The sequence below is a fragment of the Talpa occidentalis genome, unplaced genomic scaffold (genome assembly GCF_014898055.3).
Source record: "Talpa occidentalis isolate TD23 unplaced genomic scaffold, MPIMG_talOcc4v2.1 talOcc4.6, whole genome shotgun sequence".
Classification (NCBI taxonomy): Eukaryota; Metazoa; Chordata; class Mammalia; order Eulipotyphla; family Talpidae; genus Talpa; species Talpa occidentalis.
The window spans coordinates 23,000,569-23,022,516 of NW_023604972.1; the positions used below are offsets into that span (position 1 = coordinate 23,000,569).

A 21,948-nucleotide genomic window follows, 5' to 3' on the forward strand; every position below is an offset into this window, starting at 1 on the left:
CTGCTCCCCACTCTGTCTCTGGTGAATCCTCTCACCCCCTGCACACCTCTGGCCTACACCCCAGTTCTTCAATGCATAAATAAATAAATCTTGAAAAAAAATAAAAATAAAGTCCGATGCTTCCCTGTCTTAAAAAAAAAAAAGAACTAAAGAAAATACGAGTGAAGTCTTACTGAAGAATATTAATGAAAAGACAGATGTTATTAAAATGAAACAAGTAGAAATTCCAGACTTGAAGAGTATCCTGCCAGAAACGTGTCTGCTCTGGAGATGAGATTACCCTCCTTCCACTCCAGAGTTTATTGCTGCTGTTGCTTGGGCAATTGCCATTATTTGTAGTAAATATATGCTATTTTGTTATTGTTTGTTTAGTGACATTCCTGAAGCAATTCTGTAGAGTTTCTATTCTTTGTTGTATGTTTTTTAGCAGTGGGTAATCTCTTAGCTCAAATAAAGACACAATTTTTAAGTGAGGACTTCAAAGAAACCAACAGACAGGTCAAATAATGACAATTCATTAGGAATGAAGCTTTGAAAGAGCTACTTACCCTATTCTCTCCTCCACAACTGGGAATGAAGATTATACTTTTTTCAAGACCACAACTGAGTGAGGGGTGGGGATGGGATGAGAATTAGCTAAAATACCACAAAACCTACTATTATAAATGAGAATCACCCATTCTTCATGAATAAATGTTTCCTGCATTGCTTCATACATCTGGTTAAATATCTGAGTTCTGAAAAAGTTAATTTTGACAGTAGCGAGACTTTTTTTTATTTTATAGAGGGGTAGACTTTTGGGGGTTCTTTTGTTCCATTTTCCCTTATGTTGTTCAGAATTTCTTCTTTTATCTTATCAAGAATAGTTGATGTAAGAATAGAATGAAATGCTCCTTAAAAGTGTGGAAAGACTCAACATAAGAACATCTAAGTCTAGGCATTTCTTCATGGAGAGTTGTTTAATTATAACATTTTAACTTTAATAAAGAAAATGTTGCAGTTTCTTTCATAATGGTGGCTTTCTACTTTATTCATATTTTTTCTCTAAGATTTCATATTTATTGGCATAAAGTTTTTCACAGCATTCTTTTATTGCCTTTTAAATGTGTGATGTATATATGACTATGTTCCTATTTTATATCATTGCTATTTCTATTTTTGTATGATCTCTTACCCCCATAACTTCTCCCAGATGACTACTTCATTATTAATCTTTTTTAAAAGCCAACTTTTGTTTGTTGATGATCTCTATTGCATTTTACCATATCATCTATTTCTGCTCATTATTACTTTCTTCTATTTAATAGTTTCCTTGAATTGATTTGTTCTTTTTTTAAACTTTTTAAGTTGGATACTTAGCTCACTAATTTTCCACAATTTCTCTTTTATAATGTGTATTTAATATTATGTATTACCCTCAAATATTACTTTCATTTCATCTAATAAATTTTAATATTTAATATTTAAAATATTACTATGTTTAGTCCTAAACGTTCTCATATTTCATGATTTGAAATTTCTACTGTGAATCATGATTTACTGAAAAGTGTGTATTTTAACTTCCAAAGTTAATTTTCATAAGTCTCATAAATTTTTATCATTTTATTTTGGTATTTAAAGTACAATATAATTCAACAACATGGGCTATGTAATACTGATTCTGTGAAATTTATTGACTTATGTTTTATGATTAGGCACTTAATGTTTGTAAATGCTCCATGAATGCTAAAAAATGCACATTTTTAAATTGTTGGGTACAGAGTTTTATATCTCTCTGTCTGTTAGATTAAGATTAATTGTGGTGTTTAATATTTCTTTCAACCATCTATACGTTGGGAGCAAAGCCCACTGAGCTGGAGGAGAAAGACAAATGTAATCTGAGCTATCATGTGTCAGGTATCCAATTAAAGAAATAAGCCAAAAATGAAAGAGCTAAGCCTTTAATCCCTTAATGCACTGATACAAGCAAGAGGCTAAACTGAGAAAGTGCTTACTCCTCCTGTTCCATTTTGTCCTGTGGAACAGCACTAGTTGAGGTCAGGTGGATCAGTGTAGATGTGGGGGTCATCTCCTCCCATATCCAGAAACAAAAGGGTCTAAAGTTTTGTGGACCCTGGGTTGATGTTAAGGGCAAGGGAGACCAGCTAGGAGTGAAGAAATACTGAGTTAGACTGGGCAAAAGAGCCTTCAAGGTTTTCCTCTCTTGCCCTCATAAGGAGCCCTCAGCAGAAGCTCCTGAAGAAAACCTGTGCCCAAGACTTACAGCAAAAAAGTCTCCCAACGTCTAGAAAGCAGAGAAAAAGTCATCAGAATGCTGCTTTTAAAAAATCTCATCATTTCATGACCTTAATTATCAGCAGAAAATAGCCCAAAGGGCAGAAAGATGGCCCCTACACCATGTCTACTTTTCAAATCTCATATAATTATATAAAAATGCTGAAAATGAATTCATATCAGGAACCTTATCTGGAAGTGAGTCTGGTAAATGTGATTTTTATCTCCTCAGCCTCTGAAACACAAGCAGGCACCCTGGAAAAGTATTTAAGTGAAGCTATCTGTGGTGTCCCATAAAGATCACAGAGAATACATCTTGTTTCAGGACAATACAGTTTGCAAGTAAAACAGAACAGAGTTTTGATGATTCCCTAATTTCACCCTTTTTTGTCTAGTCAGTTATCATTACTTCAGGTGCTACTTTGCCAAAGTGGACTGGGGATAACTCTTTTGCTTCCTTCTTTTAAAAATTTATTGTTTTTTAAAAGATTTTTTTTTTTTTATTTATACAATAGCTGGGATACAGGCCAGAGGCCCGTGAGGGTGAGAGAATTCACCAGAGACAGGGTGGGGAGCAGGACAGGCAGACACCAAAAAACACTGCTGAGGGGAGCAGCGGGCACGACAGGAGAGGTGTTCCCCGCCATGTGGGTATCTCCCTGGCCAGCTGGGAATCAAACACACACTGCAGAGGCTGCAGACAGCTTCACAGCGCTGCGCTCAACCTGCTGCGCCACTGGGAGGTCTCCTTCTTTTAAAAAATTATAAAAATTCTCTTTGTATTTGAGAACAACATGTATAGGAATCAATAAATTTTTTTTTTGTTTTGTTTTAACATTGCAAGTGGTTAGCCTTTGGTGAACGTCATTGACCCTGGCTCAACTGCTAGCGATTAAAGAGACTCATATCACCTTTAATGCATTAGATAAAGAGTAGACATTTGGAATAGCAATGCCATTTAAAATCCCATAGAAAAGTGAATCATACAAAAACCCAGGTCTCACCAACCCTGAGAGACTAAATGCACAGGTTATCTACATAAGTGGGGTGATTGCCTTTGAGTCCTGCTTTGACTGTGCTCTAGAATATGAGGATTGGTCTAGTCAACATGGGATTGTTTTGCTATCAGTGAACATTGTATTTCAAACTCTGTTAAGTGTTCTAAACTGGCACTTGACTGTAGGGGGCAGGAAGAACAGGTTTTCTATGCGCAGGTTTTCTATGATCCCACAGACTGGGTAAAGGAGGAGAGAGTCCTGGAGCCCTCAGTGGCTTTTGCAGGTTTTTACTGGGATTTACCAGGTACATGGCAGGTAGGGGTGCGGGGGTGGGGGGCGGGAGGCTGGCAGGCCTCCCAGCCCCCAGCAAGTCTTCACTCTGTCTGGGCTCTCCTTCTCTCTCTCGGTTCAGCTTCTCCACTTCTGCTGGCGTGTCCACGAGGCCGCCCTTAAAAGCCCACTCTTAGCCCAGGTGAATCCCATCTACATATGCCCACACCCTACTCCAGATGCCCACCATCAGGCATGCATTCGGGACCGCAGGGTTTCATCATCCTAATGGCAGGAGGGCAGAAAAGCCTCTGCAGTGTCAATTCGATCCCCGGCCGCCAGGTGAGGGGCCCACTAGGCGCGCAGACCTCTCCTGCCGCGCCCGCTGCTCCCCTCAGCAGTGTACTTCGTCAGTCTGCCTGTTCTGCTCTCCCCTCTGGCTCTGGTGAATTCTCTCACCCTCCCTCGCTTCTGACTGGACCCAGTGCTTGTATAAATAAATAAATCTTTAAAAAAAAAAAAGAATTAGAACTAATGCTTCTGCTTGAGTGACAAATATGTGGGCTAATACTTTGTCTTGAGTGACAAAAATTGGAGAAAAGCCAACTGAAATGGTCTAGGAGGAAGACCAAATGCTAGGAAGGGAGCTAATTACTCAACACTAGGCTAGAGCAGGAGTGGAGGGGATGTGATATACTGATTAGGTAAACTAGCTTTGCCGTCAGCTTTTTTGAATCTAAATTCTGGTATTAACACTTCAAATCTGACTGATGTGTTAAAAAGCACTTCAACTTGTTATGCTTCAGTTTTCTCATCTGAAAATGGGAGGGTGGCATAATATTACCATCCCCATTGAGTTGTTTTTGGAATTACCAATACCTGGCATTATAGAACTTCCCGTAAAGAAATTGATGAATCATATAAAAAAAAATACCAACCCACTGTCACAAATTTGGACAAAATTGTCAAGTATTATTATTTTAGGGCTCAAGAAATAAGTTGAAGCAAAAAACAAACCAGGAGCTTATATTCACACAAAAAAGTGCTAGACTCGGGGTACAAACAGTGGTGGTATTCTATTCCTTTTTTTCCTCAGGATGCCTCTACCCTCCATCCCAGCTTGGTCAACATAGTTTTTATTATAGTGGGCTGGACTTGAAAAAATGTCATCTTAGAACAATGAATGATGGGCCTCCCTGATGGCACAAGGGGTTAAGACGCAACCTATGAAGCTTGTCACAACCACTGCAGCATGAGTTCAATTCCCGGCCAAGGAAATACCCACATGGCCCCACAGGCCTCTCCTGTCTTGCCCACTGCTCCCCTCAGCAGTGTATTTCAGTAGATCTGTCTGTTCTGCTCCCTGCTCTGTCTCTGGTGAATCCTCTCACCTCCTACAACTCTGGCCTGTACCCCAGTTCTTGTATGTATGAATAAATAAATCGTCAAAAAAAAAAAAAAGAACCATGAAGGATGATACCTTGAGCACCTTGAAAACAATGGAATGGAAAAATGAAAAGACCCTCACTTCTTGATAAGATCATGGAGTCATGAAAACAACACTAAAACTTCCAACCTCCAGTCATCTAGCTAATTGAGATAATAAATGTCCTTGTGCTTTAAATCACTCTTAGTTGGGTAAGTATGTTCTTTGTAGAGGTACTATAATATAGTATAGTCATCAAGAGCACACTACCTATGGTCAAATTTCAGTTCTTATGATTTGCCTAGCCATGTGGAAGGGACATTACCTTTTTGACCTTCATTTCTGAAATGGGAATAATAGCTACCTACCTCATTGGTCATTATGATCATTAAGAGTTAATACATGCAAAGAGTTAATACATCATTAAGAGTTATTTTTTTTTTTTTTTATTTTATAGAGGCATGTTTTATTTATTTATTTTGTTTGTTTGTTTGTTTTGTTTATACATGCACTGGGTACAGTCAGAAGCACGGGAGGGTGAGAGAATTCACCAGAGCCAGAGCGGGGAGCAGAGCAGGCAGAAGGACCGAAGTACACTGCTGAGGGGAGCAGCGGGTGGCAGGAGAGGTCTGCGCACCATGTGGGATCCTCCGCCGGTGGCCGGGGAGCAGCCGGGGATCGAACCGGCGCCGCAGAGGCCGCGGGCAGCTTCGCAACCCAGCGCTCAACCGCTGCGCCACCGGGGAGGCCCTCATTAAGAGTTATTAATGCAAATACATTAAGAGTTAATATATCAATAAGAATCACGGAATCAGTGACTGACATAATGTAAACACTCAATATTTATTAGCTATGATTACTTGCCTAAAGCATGTTCACTGATACTCATGGGACATCCACATGAATGTTGGATTCCTCTAATGATTAAGTGCTTCCTTATATAAAATAATACTTTCCTCTGATTTCTACTGGTTTATTCTACATTCTTAAGCAATCACAGATCACTCTCACCGTCTGAATTTTTTTTTTAAACATTTTATTTATTTATTTATACAAGCACTGGGTACAGTCAGAAGCAGGGAAGGGTGAGAGAATTCACCGAGCCAGAGCGGGGAGCAGAGCAGGCAGAAGGACCGAAGTACACTGCTGAGGGGAGCAGTGGGTGGCAGGAGAGGTCTGTGCACCATGTGGGACCTCCTCCGGTGGCCGGGGAGCAGCCGGGGATAGAACCGGTGCTGCAGAGGCTGCGGGCAGCTTCGCAACCCAGCGTTCAACCGCTGCACCATTGGGGAAGCCCCTCACCGTCTGAATTTTTGAACATAGTATAATATAATTGCTATCCCTTCTCCTCCAAAAAAAAAAAATTCTCCTCATGTCATAGCTTCTCAAATTTACCAATGATTTTCATTCATTGTTTCTCCCCCTATGAAATTTCCAATGTGTCTGTTTCTTTCAAGTGTGGTTTTCAGAATTTTCAGCTGAATGGTTTTTATTGAGAGCTTATTACATGCCATATTGCGGGCATCATAATCCACATATTGCAGTCAATTCAGTGGATGGAATTATTTTCCCTGATGAGATCATGAATAATGTATTCATGTAGCCAAAGGATAGCAAATATCTGGCTATTGTTGTCATTTCCCTTTACCAATCATATATCTGGTTGACACTGCTAATAATCTACAACATTTTTCAGGAATTATCTTAGGCAGTGTACCAAGAAGTCACTAAGAAAATTAAACAGAATTCCTCACTTCTGGTAGAAGAGTGCATTAGCATTATATGCAAATTATGAACTAAAATTCAAATTGCTTATGTACCATTCACAAAGTAAGGTCTTTCCATGTTTACTCTACATGTCTAATTGATTTTTAAAATTTTTTACTTTCTGATCTTCATCGATTAAGTGGTTATAACCAAAGTGTTATGATTGACATTTCCACACATTATATATACTTTGTAATCAGGATCAAGGAAAAAGTGACTATAAAGATCAACTAACAGTACTAGGATAACTGATTTCTAGAGCTGCACACACACAGGTTTCCCCCACTATCTGAAAATAAAGCATTCCATTCGGTATGATTTAGAGGGCTATTTTTTGGGTCTTGAAACACTCAAAAATTATTCCATGTAAATGAATGGTAACGCTTCTAAGACACAAAAAGGAACCTATCAAATTACACTAAACACTATAGAAACTATACTTTGGGATAAGAACTCTGTACCACTATTGCTTTTTATAGCTCTATTGAGATATATTCACCCATTACATTTTTTTGTATATTGACAAGAATATACAACCATTATCAAAATCTCTATTAAATTTTCATAATTTCATTTAAAACTCATTTTTCTAAATCCCATAATTCTGCCATTTATATTGTTTCTTCTCATTTGCAAGCACGTACTCTCACTGGTCTAATAAAACTGTATAAGACAGAGCAAAACCATTGCTTCATGGCTTCAGGTTGGGACAAATTTTTAGGTGGAATAACTTAAATAATCTCTGAAACTAACTCAATTATATTAATAGACACCAATGCAGGCAGCATGAGGAATATCACAGAAGCATTACGCCTGTCCATCCAGCTAGTAAAACCCAAAGAAAGAGGTAAGTGCTGACTGGCAAAACTTGTTCTAAATGCAACCATTCTATTTTTCTAAGAACTCACAAATTATGAATCCTGGAATTTGATTAATGACCGATATCAAATCTCCTGGCTCAAATTTTCATGTTCCTTTTTTTAAAGATCAGGTTAATAAGGATTGTTCGTGTCCAATCTCTGGCATCTCCTCATAAGCTGGAAGTTGTTTTATTCATAGCTGTAATGCTTCCTGCACATAGTAGGCTCTCAAAATATATGTTGAGGAAATGAATGACTGCCTTTAGAATGCAGTAACCGCTTTTACTATTTATTTGGTAATAACTGTCATCTGCTAACTTCTGTCAATCAGCCCTTAAGTGGCACTTCCTTCAGGAAGCTGTCCTGATCTCTTCTGATAGGTAAAGCATGGTAGACTCCCTTTCACACGACTCTTATTACTGAGAAAAACATGGAGGAATTTCCATGGTTTTTTTTTTTCACCACGTTCTACTTTGTGTTTCCTCATTCAAAGCTCAGTGTCCATCCACAGTATGTACTTACTGAGTTATTTGTTGAATCAATGAAGTAAACTGGGTTTTGTAATTTGTCTCTGCCTGAAGGTAAGAACACATTCAATGCACCCAGGTGCTTTATACTACCAATTCACCTGTCCTGACTTTCAAGTCTTTTTTTAAACAAAACAAAAAACAATGTTGTTGAGGAATAATTTACATACCGTGTAATTCATCCATTGAGCTCTTTTCACTAATGTTCTTTCTCATTTTCCATGAAGGTCATCTTTCTAATGGTAAAAATAGGAAGAAAATAAAAATGAAATGTGGTGGAATCTTGGTAGAAAATGGACGCCCAGGGCCCAATTTACCAGGGTTTACTCCTCAATTTTACTTTGTATTTGTGATTGTAAGCAGTTAACCTCTCTAAGCCTTGGATATTGATCCATAAAACTGCATTAATAAAGAGTTACTTCACTGGGGCCTCAGGATTAAATGAGATGACATGCAAAAGATCTGATCCACGGTAGAAGTAATATCACAAAATGTAGATTCCCTCCCTTTCATTATCGATTAACCTGGACTCCTAATCAGTAGATCTGTTCTTTCATCATCATCATCATTCTGTTCTGAGCAGATTTTAAAAATTACCTGACCTTCCTGATTCCTTAGTATTTGGCAAGTCCATTTCATTCTGAGGTTTAGCTTTCCTGGCACTATTCTTACAGATTTTTGTCCCTCTTTATTCTCGGACATATATGTGTTTCTCTCCATCGTTTGAATTTGCTAGTAGAAAAAAAAAAAAAAACCCTCTTCCCGCCCCCCCCATCATTAGAGAACAGAGCTTTCTTTAGTTGCTGTTCCTTTTCTTCTTCACTAGGAGTATTCTATTGTGAACTCAGAATTTTATTTTTCAAAGCTTCTTTTTCTTTCTTTTTTTAATGCTTTTTCTTTTACAGCCTTTCATCTCAAAATACTACCTGTCTTCTCGCTTGAATTGCTTCCTAAAGTCTCTGACCACCTACCTTCTGTGTGTGTGTGTGTTCTATTACGGTCACGTCCCCCAGGTTTCTACCGCTTACCCATGACCGACCAATTCTTCCCCGGGTGTCACATTACATCAGCATTACTAATACAATATCTGCTATATTCTAGACTATGTTTTATTTTAGGCAGTCAATTAAAATCGAACCTCGGCTCTGATTTAATTTAACATGGAGGATAAATAGTCTAAGGTCAAGCACAAACTGCTACGAGATTTGGGAGACATGTTTATATTCATATTAAATAGATACCTGTTGAATTTGGGCTTTTTCTCAATGCTTCACAGACCCTTAGGCTTTGAGTAATTAGGATAGTAGAAACGGTGGGTTTCCAGAAACTTCACAAAAAATTTAATTCCATCCAAAGGACTGCTACCTACACTCAAGGAACACCCACCAACAAAACCCGTCTCCACAACCACAGATTTTCTCACCCGCAAGTCAGACTGCAAGGTTTGGGGGCCCGGCCGTACCACTCTGCACTGCGTAAGGGGGGATTCGTGCCCAATTGGCCACGACCGACGGTTTTCCCCTCGCTTGGTTTTGCCCCTGCTCCCCCCGCGCAGGCACCCACAGTGCGTCAGGCCGGCGCTTTATAGAGGCAGCCTGGGCGGCTCCGCTCGCTGTTTTTCCTCTTCTCCGGTTCGTGGCTCCTTCGGCGACTCGCCAAGATGCAGCTCAAACCGATGGAGATCAACCCCGAGGTGAGCGCAGGTGCACCGCGGCCCGGGGCGCGCAGGGCCGAGGGGCCCCTTCGGCTGGCAGGTGTATCGCCGACTGGTTTGATTTCTGTATTTCTTTGCATTTGCTTTTCAGATGCTGAACAAAGTGAGTGGCGTCTCTCACCGCCTCTGCCCCCCTCCCGCGGGAGCGCCGGGGCGGAGGCGCCCCCGGCCCCGGTTGTTTCGCAGGGATGGAGCGGCGCCCTGCGCCTTCCAGATGCGGCCGGGTGGGGCGCGGTCTGGCCGCCCGCCTCTGCCCCGGCATCTGTGGGGCCAAGTGACTGCGAACCCGGAGGGATGGGCTGGTGGGGGCGGCACCCCGCGAGCGCCAGGCCGAGCCCCGGAGGGCGTGGCGCGGGGCGCACGGACTCGGGTGCCCGGGCTTCGCGGGAGCCACGTGTGGGCCCCGCTTTGTGCTGTGTCATTGCGCCCGCCGGGTGGGGATGGAGGCGGGGCAGGGCGGGGCTCCTCCCAGGGCTCGGGAGGGGTCGCGGGGGCGCGCCAACCGGCCCCGCCCTCGCCCCCCGAGCGCGCCCCAGACAGGTGCCCGCGACGTGCCGGTGCGCGCGCGCCTGGCCGCCCTGTCTCCTCTCCGCAGGTGCTGGCCCGGCTGGGGGTCGCCGGCCAGTGGCGCTTCGCTGATGTGCTGGGGCTGGAAGAGGAGGCCCTGGGCTCCGTGCCAGCGCCTGCCTGCGCGCTGCTGCTGCTGTTTCCCCTCACCGCCCAGGTAAGGCGTGGGGTCTGGGGCGCGCCGCCCCCCCGACGGTGCGCGATGCGATGTTCCCAAACCCGAGGGAGGCGTGGGGGGCATGTTGATAGACTCCGGTTCCCCTCGCCGCTTCGCCTGGTGTCCAGACCTAGCAAAACGGTTCCCTCCCTCCGGGGCATACAGGGTGCGCCTCCCTGGGAGGGAGGGGCAGATACTTTTCTGGTACCTACTCTGGAGCTGTGTTGTAATAGCGTTTATTGCCTCCTTGCTCATCCGCACAGATTGCCTTGAATTTATAAGTGAAGCAGCATTTCAGTTCCTGCATCCCAGTTTCTCCAGGAAAATAACTCCGCCTACTCATGAGATCGCTAGAATCTAGGCTTTTCCGAGCCTTCCACTCCAAGGAGTGGTCCTTAGAAGCCAATTTATTGTTTGGTTCTCAGATTCCCACCTTGCTATAAAATGGAGGGGAATGGCTTGCTAAGTCACAAGAAAACAATGGGGGTTCTCTAATTCTCCACCTCCGCTGCTGAGTTTCCGGTGGACTAGTCTTCCCATCCATCCACTCAACATGCGCACTTGGTTTTTAGCCTTTAGAAAGAAAGATAGAAAAAAAAAAAACCCAAACAACCAATACCTGTGGTTGTGAGGGAGGGAGCCTCCTTCCTGTCTCTTATCTTTTGTCTCTGATCTTGTAGCTAAATGAAATAGGTGGGCATTAGAGCAGTCTTAGAAATACCTTTTCATTTCCCTTTAGATGGTCTTCCTCCTACAAGTGTGCATGGATATATGTACCTCAAACGCTGAACATCAAATATAAAAAGGTAGCTGGGATAATTGTTGTCTTGCGATGTATGGAATCCCACTAATTAGCATGGCATTGTCTACCCATTGCTTTCACTTGACCCCTGATTTGGGCATGGTTGAAATTAGCTAAAGTTGGGACACTAGCTTCACTGAATCTAGACAGAGTGAGGCCCTCTCCTAAGGTTGGGTGTTTTGGAGTCATTGTCAGTATGGGTTAAGCCCTCTGGAAAATTCCACGGCTTGCAAATCCGTGGACTAAGATTACTGGGTTAAAACACTTACACTGTTAGGATGAACCCACTGACATGTTTTGATTATCAAAACTTTTACTTAGAGAATAACAGTTGCCAAGTAACTGCAAGTCAAATTAGCATCCCTGTTGTCCAGAGCAAATGCAGCCACCTCCCTCTCTCTCCAGCCTCTCACCGACCTTTCTTGTTAGAGAAACCATGATGACTCGCAGGTTTTGAACAGCACTCAGGCCAGGCCTCTGGGAGGCAGTGGTGCAGCATGTTTTTACTTCAAAAGCCCACTGGGCTCCTTTTTCTAGATGAAGTCACTCTTGTTTTAGAGAACATTCTGGTTTGAATATTTCGTTTCAAAGAGCTCACTACTTTGTCCTTTAGCACCAGTTCAATATATTAGATCTGGCCATGTAAAACAGCTACTAGGCAGAACACTGCAGGAAATTCAAAGAAAACTTGAGGTTTACAGGTTGATTTCCAAGCAGGCTAATGTTATTTTAGAAAGCATCTATTTATCTAAAAGTTAGAATTTCGAATACTATAAAATCCCAAACAGACCACTTCTAAAACATTCATTTTAAGCAACAATGAAATAATTACATAAGAGTCCCCATGTAAAAGTAAAAAAAAAACCTTAAAGGGTGGTGTTATCCCATTAATCATTTAATTAATGTAGAAAAGTGAAAATCCTTCTCAGTCAATGAGCAGCTCAGGTAATTCAAGGATCTGGTAGATAATAATGCTAGAACTTCCTCCTAGTTAGAATTAAGTTGATCTTGTGGGACAAGAGCTCTTTAGGCACCTGGTGGTGCCACAGACCAGGCTTTAACTTCATTTTATATACAAGCTGCTAGAATTGGAAATGTTTCTGGTCTGCAATTTGAATTTCATTAGTCATGGGGAATTAGCTTCTATACTATTAGCACCCTGCTAATACTTTTCACTGAGAAGTCATACTTTTTAAGGTCTTTAAAACCTAGCTAGTGAAAGCTTAAGACAAGTCCACTAAATTATTGTACACAGAGCTAACAGCTGCTTTAAGGAAAACTATCCAGTCTCTTTCATTTATTCACACCACCTGCAATTGTTTATCTGCCCTTCATTACACCATCTGGCAAAGACAACCTATCACACCATCTTGTAGGATGATATATTTTTGTGAAATTGCAGCCCAATAACCTAGTCTTTTATCTAAAAATATGGGGAGAGGGAATAGTTGAATTTTTTTTGAACTGTATCTTCAATTAAGGCTTTTTTGAAGTACACTTAGAAGTAGATCCTTAAATAGTGAAGTATAAACTGGTTGATGTTCTTGTTGGAGGGTAAATTGACCAAAGCTTAATTGCAATGCCTACGTGAAACAGTTGTTGTTGGTGTGAAAGGGAGGAAAGAATGAACTTGTCTGCTTTTCTGACTTCCTGACGCCATCCATTTCAAGTGGAAAGGTTGCAGTGGTGTCTAGACAAAGCCTTGGGTAGTATCCAAGGCCAGTGCTGCACTGCAGCATCAGGGTGGAGTCTCGGAACCTCTGAGAACCCCATGGGCTGGCGTGGGAGGCAGACAGGCCATGCTCTGGTGCTGGGCAGCAACTCCAACCAAGGCTCCTGGTCACACATCCCACTTGTGTTTCAATTTAGGTGGTAGAACTCGCTGTGCTGCCATCTGTTCTTACATTTTCAGTCGAAGATACAAAAGTGTTTTTTTTATATCCCAGCATGAGAACTTCAGAAAAAAACAGATTGAAGAACTGAAGGGACAAGAAGTCAGCCCTAAAGTATACTTCATGAAGCAGACCATTGGGAACTCCTGTGGTACCATAGGACTCATCCATGCAGTGGCCAATAATAAGGACAAACTAGAATTTGGTAAGTGGGTTTGGAAATTGTTGACCTCTAGTTAACTATAAACTTTAATTCCTAGGGTCTATTCAGCAAAGCCATTGCTTTAGAAATTTTTGATGTCTACTTCTCCAGTTAGAAATAGCAGGTAAATCCATGTTTCCTTTTTACCGGGAAACTTTATCCAAGAAGCCTGGTTTGGTTTCTTCTTGTAGAGGAAGAGTTAATGCTATGCAGTTTTATACTGCTTCTCTGCAGAAGCTCTTCCATTCACAGACAGCTTTGATGGATGTGAAGCAAAGGAAAAAGAACCCTCGAGGGTCCATTATTATAGTGACTCTCACATGTTCCTGTTAAATTTTAAAAAATAAGTGTAAGCCTTAAAATGTCAACAATTAGGACCTATTTTTAATGGTTGTATGTTTTATAAGCAACATAATCAAATAGCTTAGGGCACCTAAACAGATATTACGTGATAAATTCCTGCAGGCAAGCAGGTTGAAACCTTGAAAGATCAACTGAACAAAGTCAGGTCAAGGGCTTTAATTCACCTCTGATGCACAAGGTGGAGGATGTAGAAGAAAAGAGTTTAAACACAATTAACATCTCTAAGATATGTTAAAGTGCATGGCCCATCATGTGTGATTTAGACCAAGAGTCCGTAATCGTAAAAGTCCAGAGTGTAAATAGCTTAGGCTTTGAGGATCATCTGGTCTCTGCCCTCATAATGCAAAAGCAGCCATAGACAACATGCAAACCATGGGATGTGACTGTTTTCAATAAAACTTTATTTATAGAAGTAGGTAGTAGTAGTTTGTCAACTCCAGATTTAGCCTGTGGGTTGGGGTGTCTTAAGAACTGAATAACTTCAATAGTTCATACTATTACTCATAGCAGGTAAATACCTTTAAAAAAATACTAAGACAGGGCCTCCCCGATGGCGCAGCGGTTGAGCACTGGGTTGTGAAGCTGCCCGCGGCCTCTGCAGCGCTGGTTCGATCCACGGCTGCTCCCCGGCCACTGGAGGAGGGTCCCGCATGGCGCGCAGACCTCTCCTGCCGCCCATTGCTCCCCTCAGCAGTGTACCTCGGTCCTTCTGCCTGCTCTGCTCCCTGCTCTGGCTCTGGTGAATTCTCTCACCCTCCCGCTTCTGACTGTACCCAGTGCTTGTATAAATAAATAAATAAAAATAAATCTTAAAAAAAAAAAAAAATACTAAGACAACATTGAGTTGGGAACACACCAGCACGTCCCCAGGGACACACTGAGGGGACCAAGTTGTGGAGCAGGTTTGCAAGGCAAACGTCTTGCTATTTATTAGCAGTAATAAGCAAGCATGATTGATTATGTGACAATGACCAGGAGGAACAGGGTCCAGGGGAGACAAAGGGTAATCAACTTTATGGGGAGCTGGAGGGGACATGCTGGCCACATATACAGGGAGGACTTCTGACAGAGACACTTGATGTAATTTCTGAGCTCCTCCGAGGCCATGGGCACACAATTAGTCACCAGCTACCTAGGTGTCCTCAGCTGCCTTGTGATGTGGGTCATTGTCTTAGGGCAGTTGTGCAGGAGTGCCTTTTCCAAATCCTACACAAATACACACACACATGCACAGAGGCCATACATGCAGAGGTGCAGAGAGAGGCCACATCGGGTACATAGAAAGGTCACAAAACAAAACTCCATCAAAAAAGAAGTGAGGTCCACACTCTACTCCAGGTAAACTTGTGAAATTAACAAAAAAGGCTTGTCTGGTCAGAATATCCAAATCCTCTAGAAGTTGCCTTTTCAAATATTGACTGAGCCATGTTAAAAAGTTATAGCCTCATCCTTTCTATTTTCTTCTGTAGCATATCTCACTTTATTTAGGATACTGTGTTCCTGAAGTCAGCAGAGGCTTAATCTCCGTCACAGACCTGAGAGAGGTTCCTTCCAAATCTTGATTGTTCCATTAGTAGATTTTGAAGTTTAGAGCTGACATTTCAAATTGAGATCTTTTGAAGTGTAGGTTGCTCTGGGCCTGTGTGGTCAGTGTCTCCTAGACTCATCCACACCGAGCATGACAGAGGGCTTATACCAACTCTCAGCCCACCATTGTTTCTAGGCCAGACTGGCTCTGTACATTTCTAAGATCATTATGTCAGTGTCTTATCTGGGTAACAATTAATAAGCTTGCATTTTCCACACCAAAATAAAAATCTGGGTTTGAGAATTGTTATTAGTGTGATTCAACAATGCATCAGGTGTGCATCAATCAGTGATTGTACACTGATTTGTGCTGTAAACACAGCAGCAGACAAGAGAAGTCCTGCTTTTATAGCACTAAAGAAGCTCACAAATGGTGTTTTACAAGTTAGCCAGTTGAAAGTGCTATAACAAAGTGATAAGAGATTTGCATGATGAGCCTCAATTTGCAATTGAGAGAAGCCAGAGGTAATAGGTAGCAGAGGCAAGGATGAGCTGGTCACACTGGAGGAATAGAATCTTCCAGCTTGAAAGTAGGCTGTAGGGGGTAAGTGGAGAAGGAGGCTGAGGGAAAAGAACTTGTCTGTGTGCTTGGAGACCGTAGTAGAGTCAGGTTCTCAAACATGTCTGACTGTGCAAAAGCTTTTGTCAGCAATAAATGTGCACCCATATGCATTATTTATCTGTGCTAATTATATTTTTTTTCTCTTTAAAAAAGAGGATGGATCAGTCCTGAAACAGTTTCTTTCAGAAACAGAGAAGTTGTCCCCTGAAGACAGAGCAAAATGCTTTGAAAAGAATGAGGTAGGAAGAGAACTTACAGAGCATTGCATTTCCAGTAACTTTGGAGGTTTTTGTGCTAATTACTCATTTTTTTTCCCCTGCAGGCCATTCAGGCAGCCCATGATGCTGTGGCACAGGAAGGCCAATGTCGGGTAAATGCAAGTAGAAACCAGAGTCAGGCTGTGTTACCCCTGAAAGATGAGCAGAAGCCTCTTAGTGGAACCTAGTTGTTGTTGTTTTATTCCTAAGGCCAATTAGCCTCAGAAATTCTAGCAGAATAATGCTTTGACCAAACCTGTTCATAAATTAATATTTATGTCAAATGTGAGATTCCTAGTATTGGGTGAATTCAAGCTGCTAGTACTCTGTTTAAATTCAAGTGAGTCTCATAGAGTAACACCTTTCCTAGCAATTGAGTATTCAATTGACTATTCAATTGTATTGTTTGTATTCTTACAAACTGTTGAGGATATACTAAGGAGTGACAGTTTGAAAGACTTAAATGTGTCATTATGATGAGCAGAGCCTGTGAGTCAGCTGTTAGATTTAAGTCACTGACAGTGACATAACTGTTGAGTCTACCACTTTCTGGTATTATCCTTGGAGGAGATACTTAGCTTCCCTAAGATTTAATGTCCTCAGTAAAAAACATGAAACAGCATCTTTATGGAGTTCTGACAGTTAATCTACATTAATGGGTTTAGAATATGGCCTAGAATAGTAGCTGTTGTAACTTAAAATACATACAAGCAAATTGGTCAAGGAATTTGAGTAACAAGAGAATTGATGTTTAACAAATTAAGTTCCACTTATAAAATACTTTCAAAAATAATCTCTTGGCTCTCTTCAGGTAGATGACAAAGTGAACTTTCATTTTATTCTGTTTAATAACGTGGATGGCCACCTCTATGAACTTGGTACGTTTTACCCCCTTTTTGGTGACTAATATAGCATCATGCGTGCTTTTTGTCTTCATTCTTCTTATAATCTTGATAAGTAATTTTATGGCACTTAGTATATGTGAAGTCAGAACAGTTAGGTCTTTTCATGGGGCTGCTTAGCCCTTTAAAATAGTTTCAGGCAACTGACCTGGAAGTATTGTTCCAATAATGAGAATTAGCACAGTTCAAGGTGTGGGTGTTCACATTTTCCCTACCACTTTCTGCTAAAGTATTACTAGTGTAGGTCTCCCAGCATCATCCTTTTCAGTCAAGGAACATTTAGAAAATGATAAACAGGGCCTCCTTGGTGGTACAAGGGGTTGAGCCTCAGAACTATTAGGCTGTCCACAGCCACTGTAGCACAAGTTCAATACCTGACCAGGGAGCTACCCAGATGGCACAGCAGACCTCTCCTGACTCGCCCACTGCTCCCCTCAGCAGTGGATTTCAGTCAGTCTGCCTGTTCTGCTCCCCACTCTGTCTCTGGTGAATCCTCTCACCCCCCACACCTCTGGCCTGCACCCCCGTTTTTTGTATACATAATTAAACCTTTAAGGGGGAAAAAAAAAGAAAATGATAAATGCTCATAGGCCAATTAGCCCATAGGTGGCCTTGTTTCTGTAAAAAAGATCTGAATACACAGGGTAATTGCTGTTAATTGGTGTATTGCAACAAGAAAAAGTATCGATTTTTGTCAAGAGTCCTCCCCTTCCACTAATGGAGACTTACAGCTGTGTTGTCTCAAGTCATGACATGGCCTTGACTTGAGGGCAAATGAGACTTAGGTTTATTGATTAGTCATTGAAGGTCAAAAGTAATCTCAAGGTTACCTTCTCTCTGTACCCCAGAGAGACTGCATCTGACTTCTGCTCTGTGGTCTTTTCCAAAATGGGCACGAGCACGTCTATCAGGGTAGCCATATTGGGTTTATGGACTTATGTAACTTGTCTGCATGTAGGTTAGAATTGCCTGGGTTGGGTACTAGGAATACTTGAATCCTATTTCCAGTCTGTTGCTTCGTAACCAGCCTTTTCTTTGTGGGAGTTACCATTTGTGTTTGGAAGAATCTAAAATGTCCCTTCAGCCTGAGCAAGCACAGTAGCCAGAAAACATGCAGAGAAAATTGAAACGCCTGGCTTTTTTCTTACAGATGGACGAATGCCTTTTCCTGTGAACCATGGCACCAGTTCGGAGGACGCACTGTTACAGGTAATCTTTGGACTCAGTCTCTGTTAGCATCCACATTTTTTTGGCCAAATAGTGTATTCTAAAGTACTATTCCAGTGCAGCTAGTATCAATTATCTGGGTTAATAGCAGTCTTTAGGGCTTAAAGATCATCTTAGTAATTCTACCTTAATTTTATAGCAAATGGTATTAAACAGGTTTCCTCTGAGCAGTCCTGACTAATCTGGAGCGTGTGCTGTCGTTAGTCCATGGTTAGAATTACCCTGAAAAGCCAATGCTTTACTTCATGTGGGATTAAGGTGACTGTCGTTCTCTTGTTAAATTACATGATAGCTGACAACGTGTGGAACAGCAACTCAAGCCTTTCCTAATCCCTCGGAGACTGCTGGATTTGGGTCAGTCTCGTAGGTAACGTGGTGGATTCTGGTTAGGCAGTTAACTTTAGGAGCTCTCATGTTGCCTACTGTTACAGGGTGAAAGGAGCACATTTAAAACATGCCTGACAAGAACTTTTAGATCCAGGGCCTCTGTAACCATCCTGGTACAAATGACTGCAGCAGCCTCTTCTGGACCAGAGTTGGTGGCTTCTTTAGGTCTCTCATCTTGATAACAAGTCATAGTTGAATCAATTTGCTGTTATAAAGAAAAAGTACTTAATTGTGATTAAAAAATGTGCTGTTAAGGTTTAGTTACTTCACTTGTAAAAATACCTAAACTTTTTTGAACTCTGTGTATAGACCAGAGGTCTGCAAACTTATTAAAAAACAGATGGAAAATATTTTAGTCTTCAGGTGGCAGATAGTGCAGCCCAAAGACAAGAGGCTAAAGGAATGAATGACTATCCCGCTGAAATGGGAATAGGGCTAAATTTTGCCCATAGCCTGTTGATTCCTCTGCTGGATGCTGCAGATGCTATTTTTAGTGACGTATCTTTTATAAAACCCCTTTAATGGGATCTAGGTGATACTCAATTTTAATAGATTAGGAAACTGAGGTACAGAGGTTAAGTGATGCCCAAGAAGAGTGACATAATAGGCAGAACCATGGCTCAAATCTAGACTGTGTCTCTACGGTCTGCACTCAGCCACTGTCCAAACTACCTTTCTTTTTTTTAAAAAAAAAAAAAATATACAAGAACTGGGGTATAGGCCAGTGGTAAGGGGAGTGAAAGGATTCACCAGAAACAGTGGGGAGCAGAACTGGGGGACTGAAATACACTGCTGAGGGGAGCAGCCAGCGAGACAGGAGAAATCTACTGAGCCATGTGGGTCACTTACCTGCGCGGGGATCAAATTCATGCTGCAATGACTGTGGATAGCTTCATAGGGGTGCGTCTTAACCCCTTACACCACCAGGGAGTCCCTAAACTACCTTTCTTTATTTACCTGTCTTTGGAACAACATGGACTGGGTGACCTTAAGGTGCTAATGGACCAAATTATGCTACCCTCAAAGGGGAGGCCATTCTACCTAGTTCATTGTTACTTATACCTGAGATATGTTAAAGCTAATTCTTGGATATAACACAGGGTGTACAAGAATAGCATGGAGTGAAAAGTAGACCTGGAGAAGTAGGATTGGGGTTGGGGGGATCTGTATGAGAAAATTGGAATTTACTTCTGGGAGAGAATAAGAACAAATGGCAGGATTTCTGGTTTTTATCCATTGGGGTGAAAAGACAGATCTTTGTAACAAAGCTCTAAGGTATGTTCTATATAATGTGTGACACTATTCTATAAATACATAAAATATGCCCCATTTAGGATACCTGAAACTGTCATATGAGTAGAATTTGAGTTGTGGAGGAGGTAAAGCCTTGTTTAAACTTCTCAAATCAATCTGGACTATCAGTATATTAAAACTTCTGATAGAAGATAACATGTAGCTGGCGGTCTCCTTCCCTTTTAGTTTTTCTGAGTTGTTTCAAAGCAACATGACTCTCCATTGTGGTTGACGAGGGCTGAATTCATTATTGAATTGATTTCTAGATTTTGAGTGCTGATGTTCCATGGCTGTTGTGTCCCCTAAAAGTCTCTCATGTAAAGTGGTTTATGGGACTGTCTTTTCATTGCACTTTACAATGTAATGCCTGATTGAATTCCAAGATTTTTAAACCCTACAATATGGTAAATAATTAGCATTGGGGTCAATTTTATGTCAGTCTTTGTAATCTAGGTCTTAGAATTAGTAACACATCATTCCACCAGCAAAGAACCTGTCACTTGTCTTACTCCTAGAATACCAGGTATTTAGTGCTTTTTGTGAAATCTTGAAAGAAAGTTATCTCTATTCTGGCAGTTTAAGCTAGGAACATTTCTCTTATTTCCCCTTATGGGATAGAGAACAACTTTCTATCTGTAGATTTGAAGAAAAGCTTGCTAGTAATCCAGTTTTGTCAAAACCAGGCATGAAGTGGGAGAAGCACAGCATCTGGTGAAATGGTAATGGAGTCAGAGCTTCTGCATCCAGTCTGAGATGTGGGTGCCTGTCTTTTCTCCATCACCAGACCAAAAAAGAAATTTTGCCTTGAGTCCTGGTTTTCAAGCTTTATGGGAGTAAAACATTATGTTTTGCATAAATTAAAGTTGAGCCTAAATGGTTCCTACTGGTGCTTTCCCTTTGAAACTTGCATTTTGAGGTGTTGCTGTTTGGATTATTAATGGTACGGGTATTAATTGGTTATTCCTCCTTTTCAGGATGCTGCCAAGGTCTGCAGGGAATTCACTGAGCGTGAGCAAGGGGAAGTCCGCTTTTCTGCTGTGGCCCTCTGCAAGGCAGCCTAATGCCCACAGGGAGGGGCTTAGCTTTCTTCTCCTCTTCCCTTCAATGTGGGAATGTCTCCTTACCAATGCATTCTAAAATGTTCCAGTACTTGTAGCACACAGCTGTCCTCCTTCCGTTCTGCAGACACGCTCTTACCCTCAACCATGCCCAAGCACTAGCAAAGCTCAGCTGTCGATAGAGCAGAGTTTGGTGTAAGCTTCAGATGGTGAAGCCTCCCACCCCGCCATCGTATGTCCTGTACCTCAATATCTAATGCTTTAAATGGCTACTTTGGTTTGTGTAAGTTAAGGCCCTGAATGTGGTTTGTTTGTCCTTAAAAGAAATAAAACTTTTCTGCTGATAAGAGTTAAGCCTAAGCTGGTTTTCATTTGCTTTTACCTATGCCCCAACATACTCTATTTTGATAATAATAGACCTGTCTTCTATATACTTATACAGCACAGGTAAGAAAATTAACAAAGATGATGGATTTAGTGTGTTCCTTAACTTTTCTATGTATTTAGATTACTAAATCTGCCTCTAGAATTAAAAATTAAATGGATTTTATTCTTTGGAATAACTTCAGATTTATAGAAAAAATAACGGGGGACACAAACTCATCTTTTTCCCCTATTCACTTAGACAGTATGATAATTTTGTTAGAATCAGCGAGCCCATAATTGATATTTCTGATACCTGAAGTTCATAGCTTATTCAGATCTTAGCTTTTACCTAATACACTTTTTCTGTTGCAGAATCCCATGCAGGGTAACACATTCTATCTGATTGTGTTAGGGGCTCTTCTTGGCTGTGTTTCTCAGACTTCCTTGGTTTTTGATTGACCTTGACAGTTTTGAGGAATACTAGCTCTTT

At 41.5% G+C, this 21,948-nt stretch overlaps 2 protein-coding genes across 2 annotated transcripts in view; one reads left to right on the plus strand and one right to left on the minus strand.

Moving 5' to 3' along the window:
- Positions 1–9,803, minus strand: part of APBB2 (amyloid beta precursor protein binding family B member 2) — a 359,532-nt gene extending 349,729 nt beyond the window's left edge. The window contains exons 1-2 of the mRNA XM_054688336.1: positions 9,546–9,803; positions 8,293–8,358 (exon numbers count right to left, since the gene is read on the minus strand). The gene's annotated coding sequence lies outside the window, so the exon portion shown is untranslated. The remainder of the gene's footprint in view (positions 1–8,292; positions 8,359–9,545) is intronic.
- On the plus strand, positions 9,713–21,441 carry UCHL1 (ubiquitin C-terminal hydrolase L1). Its single transcript, XM_037530291.2, has 9 exons — positions 9,713–9,815; positions 9,928–9,939; positions 10,432–10,560; positions 13,309–13,459; positions 16,122–16,207; positions 16,291–16,338; positions 17,037–17,103; positions 18,278–18,336; positions 21,009–21,441. Exons 1-9 carry the CDS (start codon positions 9,783–9,785, stop codon positions 21,093–21,095), a joined length of 672 nt encoding a protein of 223 aa, XP_037386188.1. The 5' UTR covers positions 9,713–9,782; the 3' UTR covers positions 21,096–21,441.
- Positions 21,442–21,948: the final 507 nt, after the last annotated feature.

Bases quoted from the DNA above. Each gene is read 5' to 3' on its own strand.
- UCHL1 (XM_037530291.2), top strand. From the start codon at position 9,783: ATGCAGCTCAAACCGATGGAGATCAACCCCGAG. The intron at 13,460-16,121 runs GTAAGTGGGTTT...TCTTTAAAAAAG, and splicing joins TAAGGACAAACTAGAATTTG to AGGATGGATCAGTCCTGAAA. The intron at 17,104-18,277 runs GTACGTTTTACC...TTTTTCTTACAG, and splicing joins TGGCCACCTCTATGAACTTG to ATGGACGAATGCCTTTTCCT.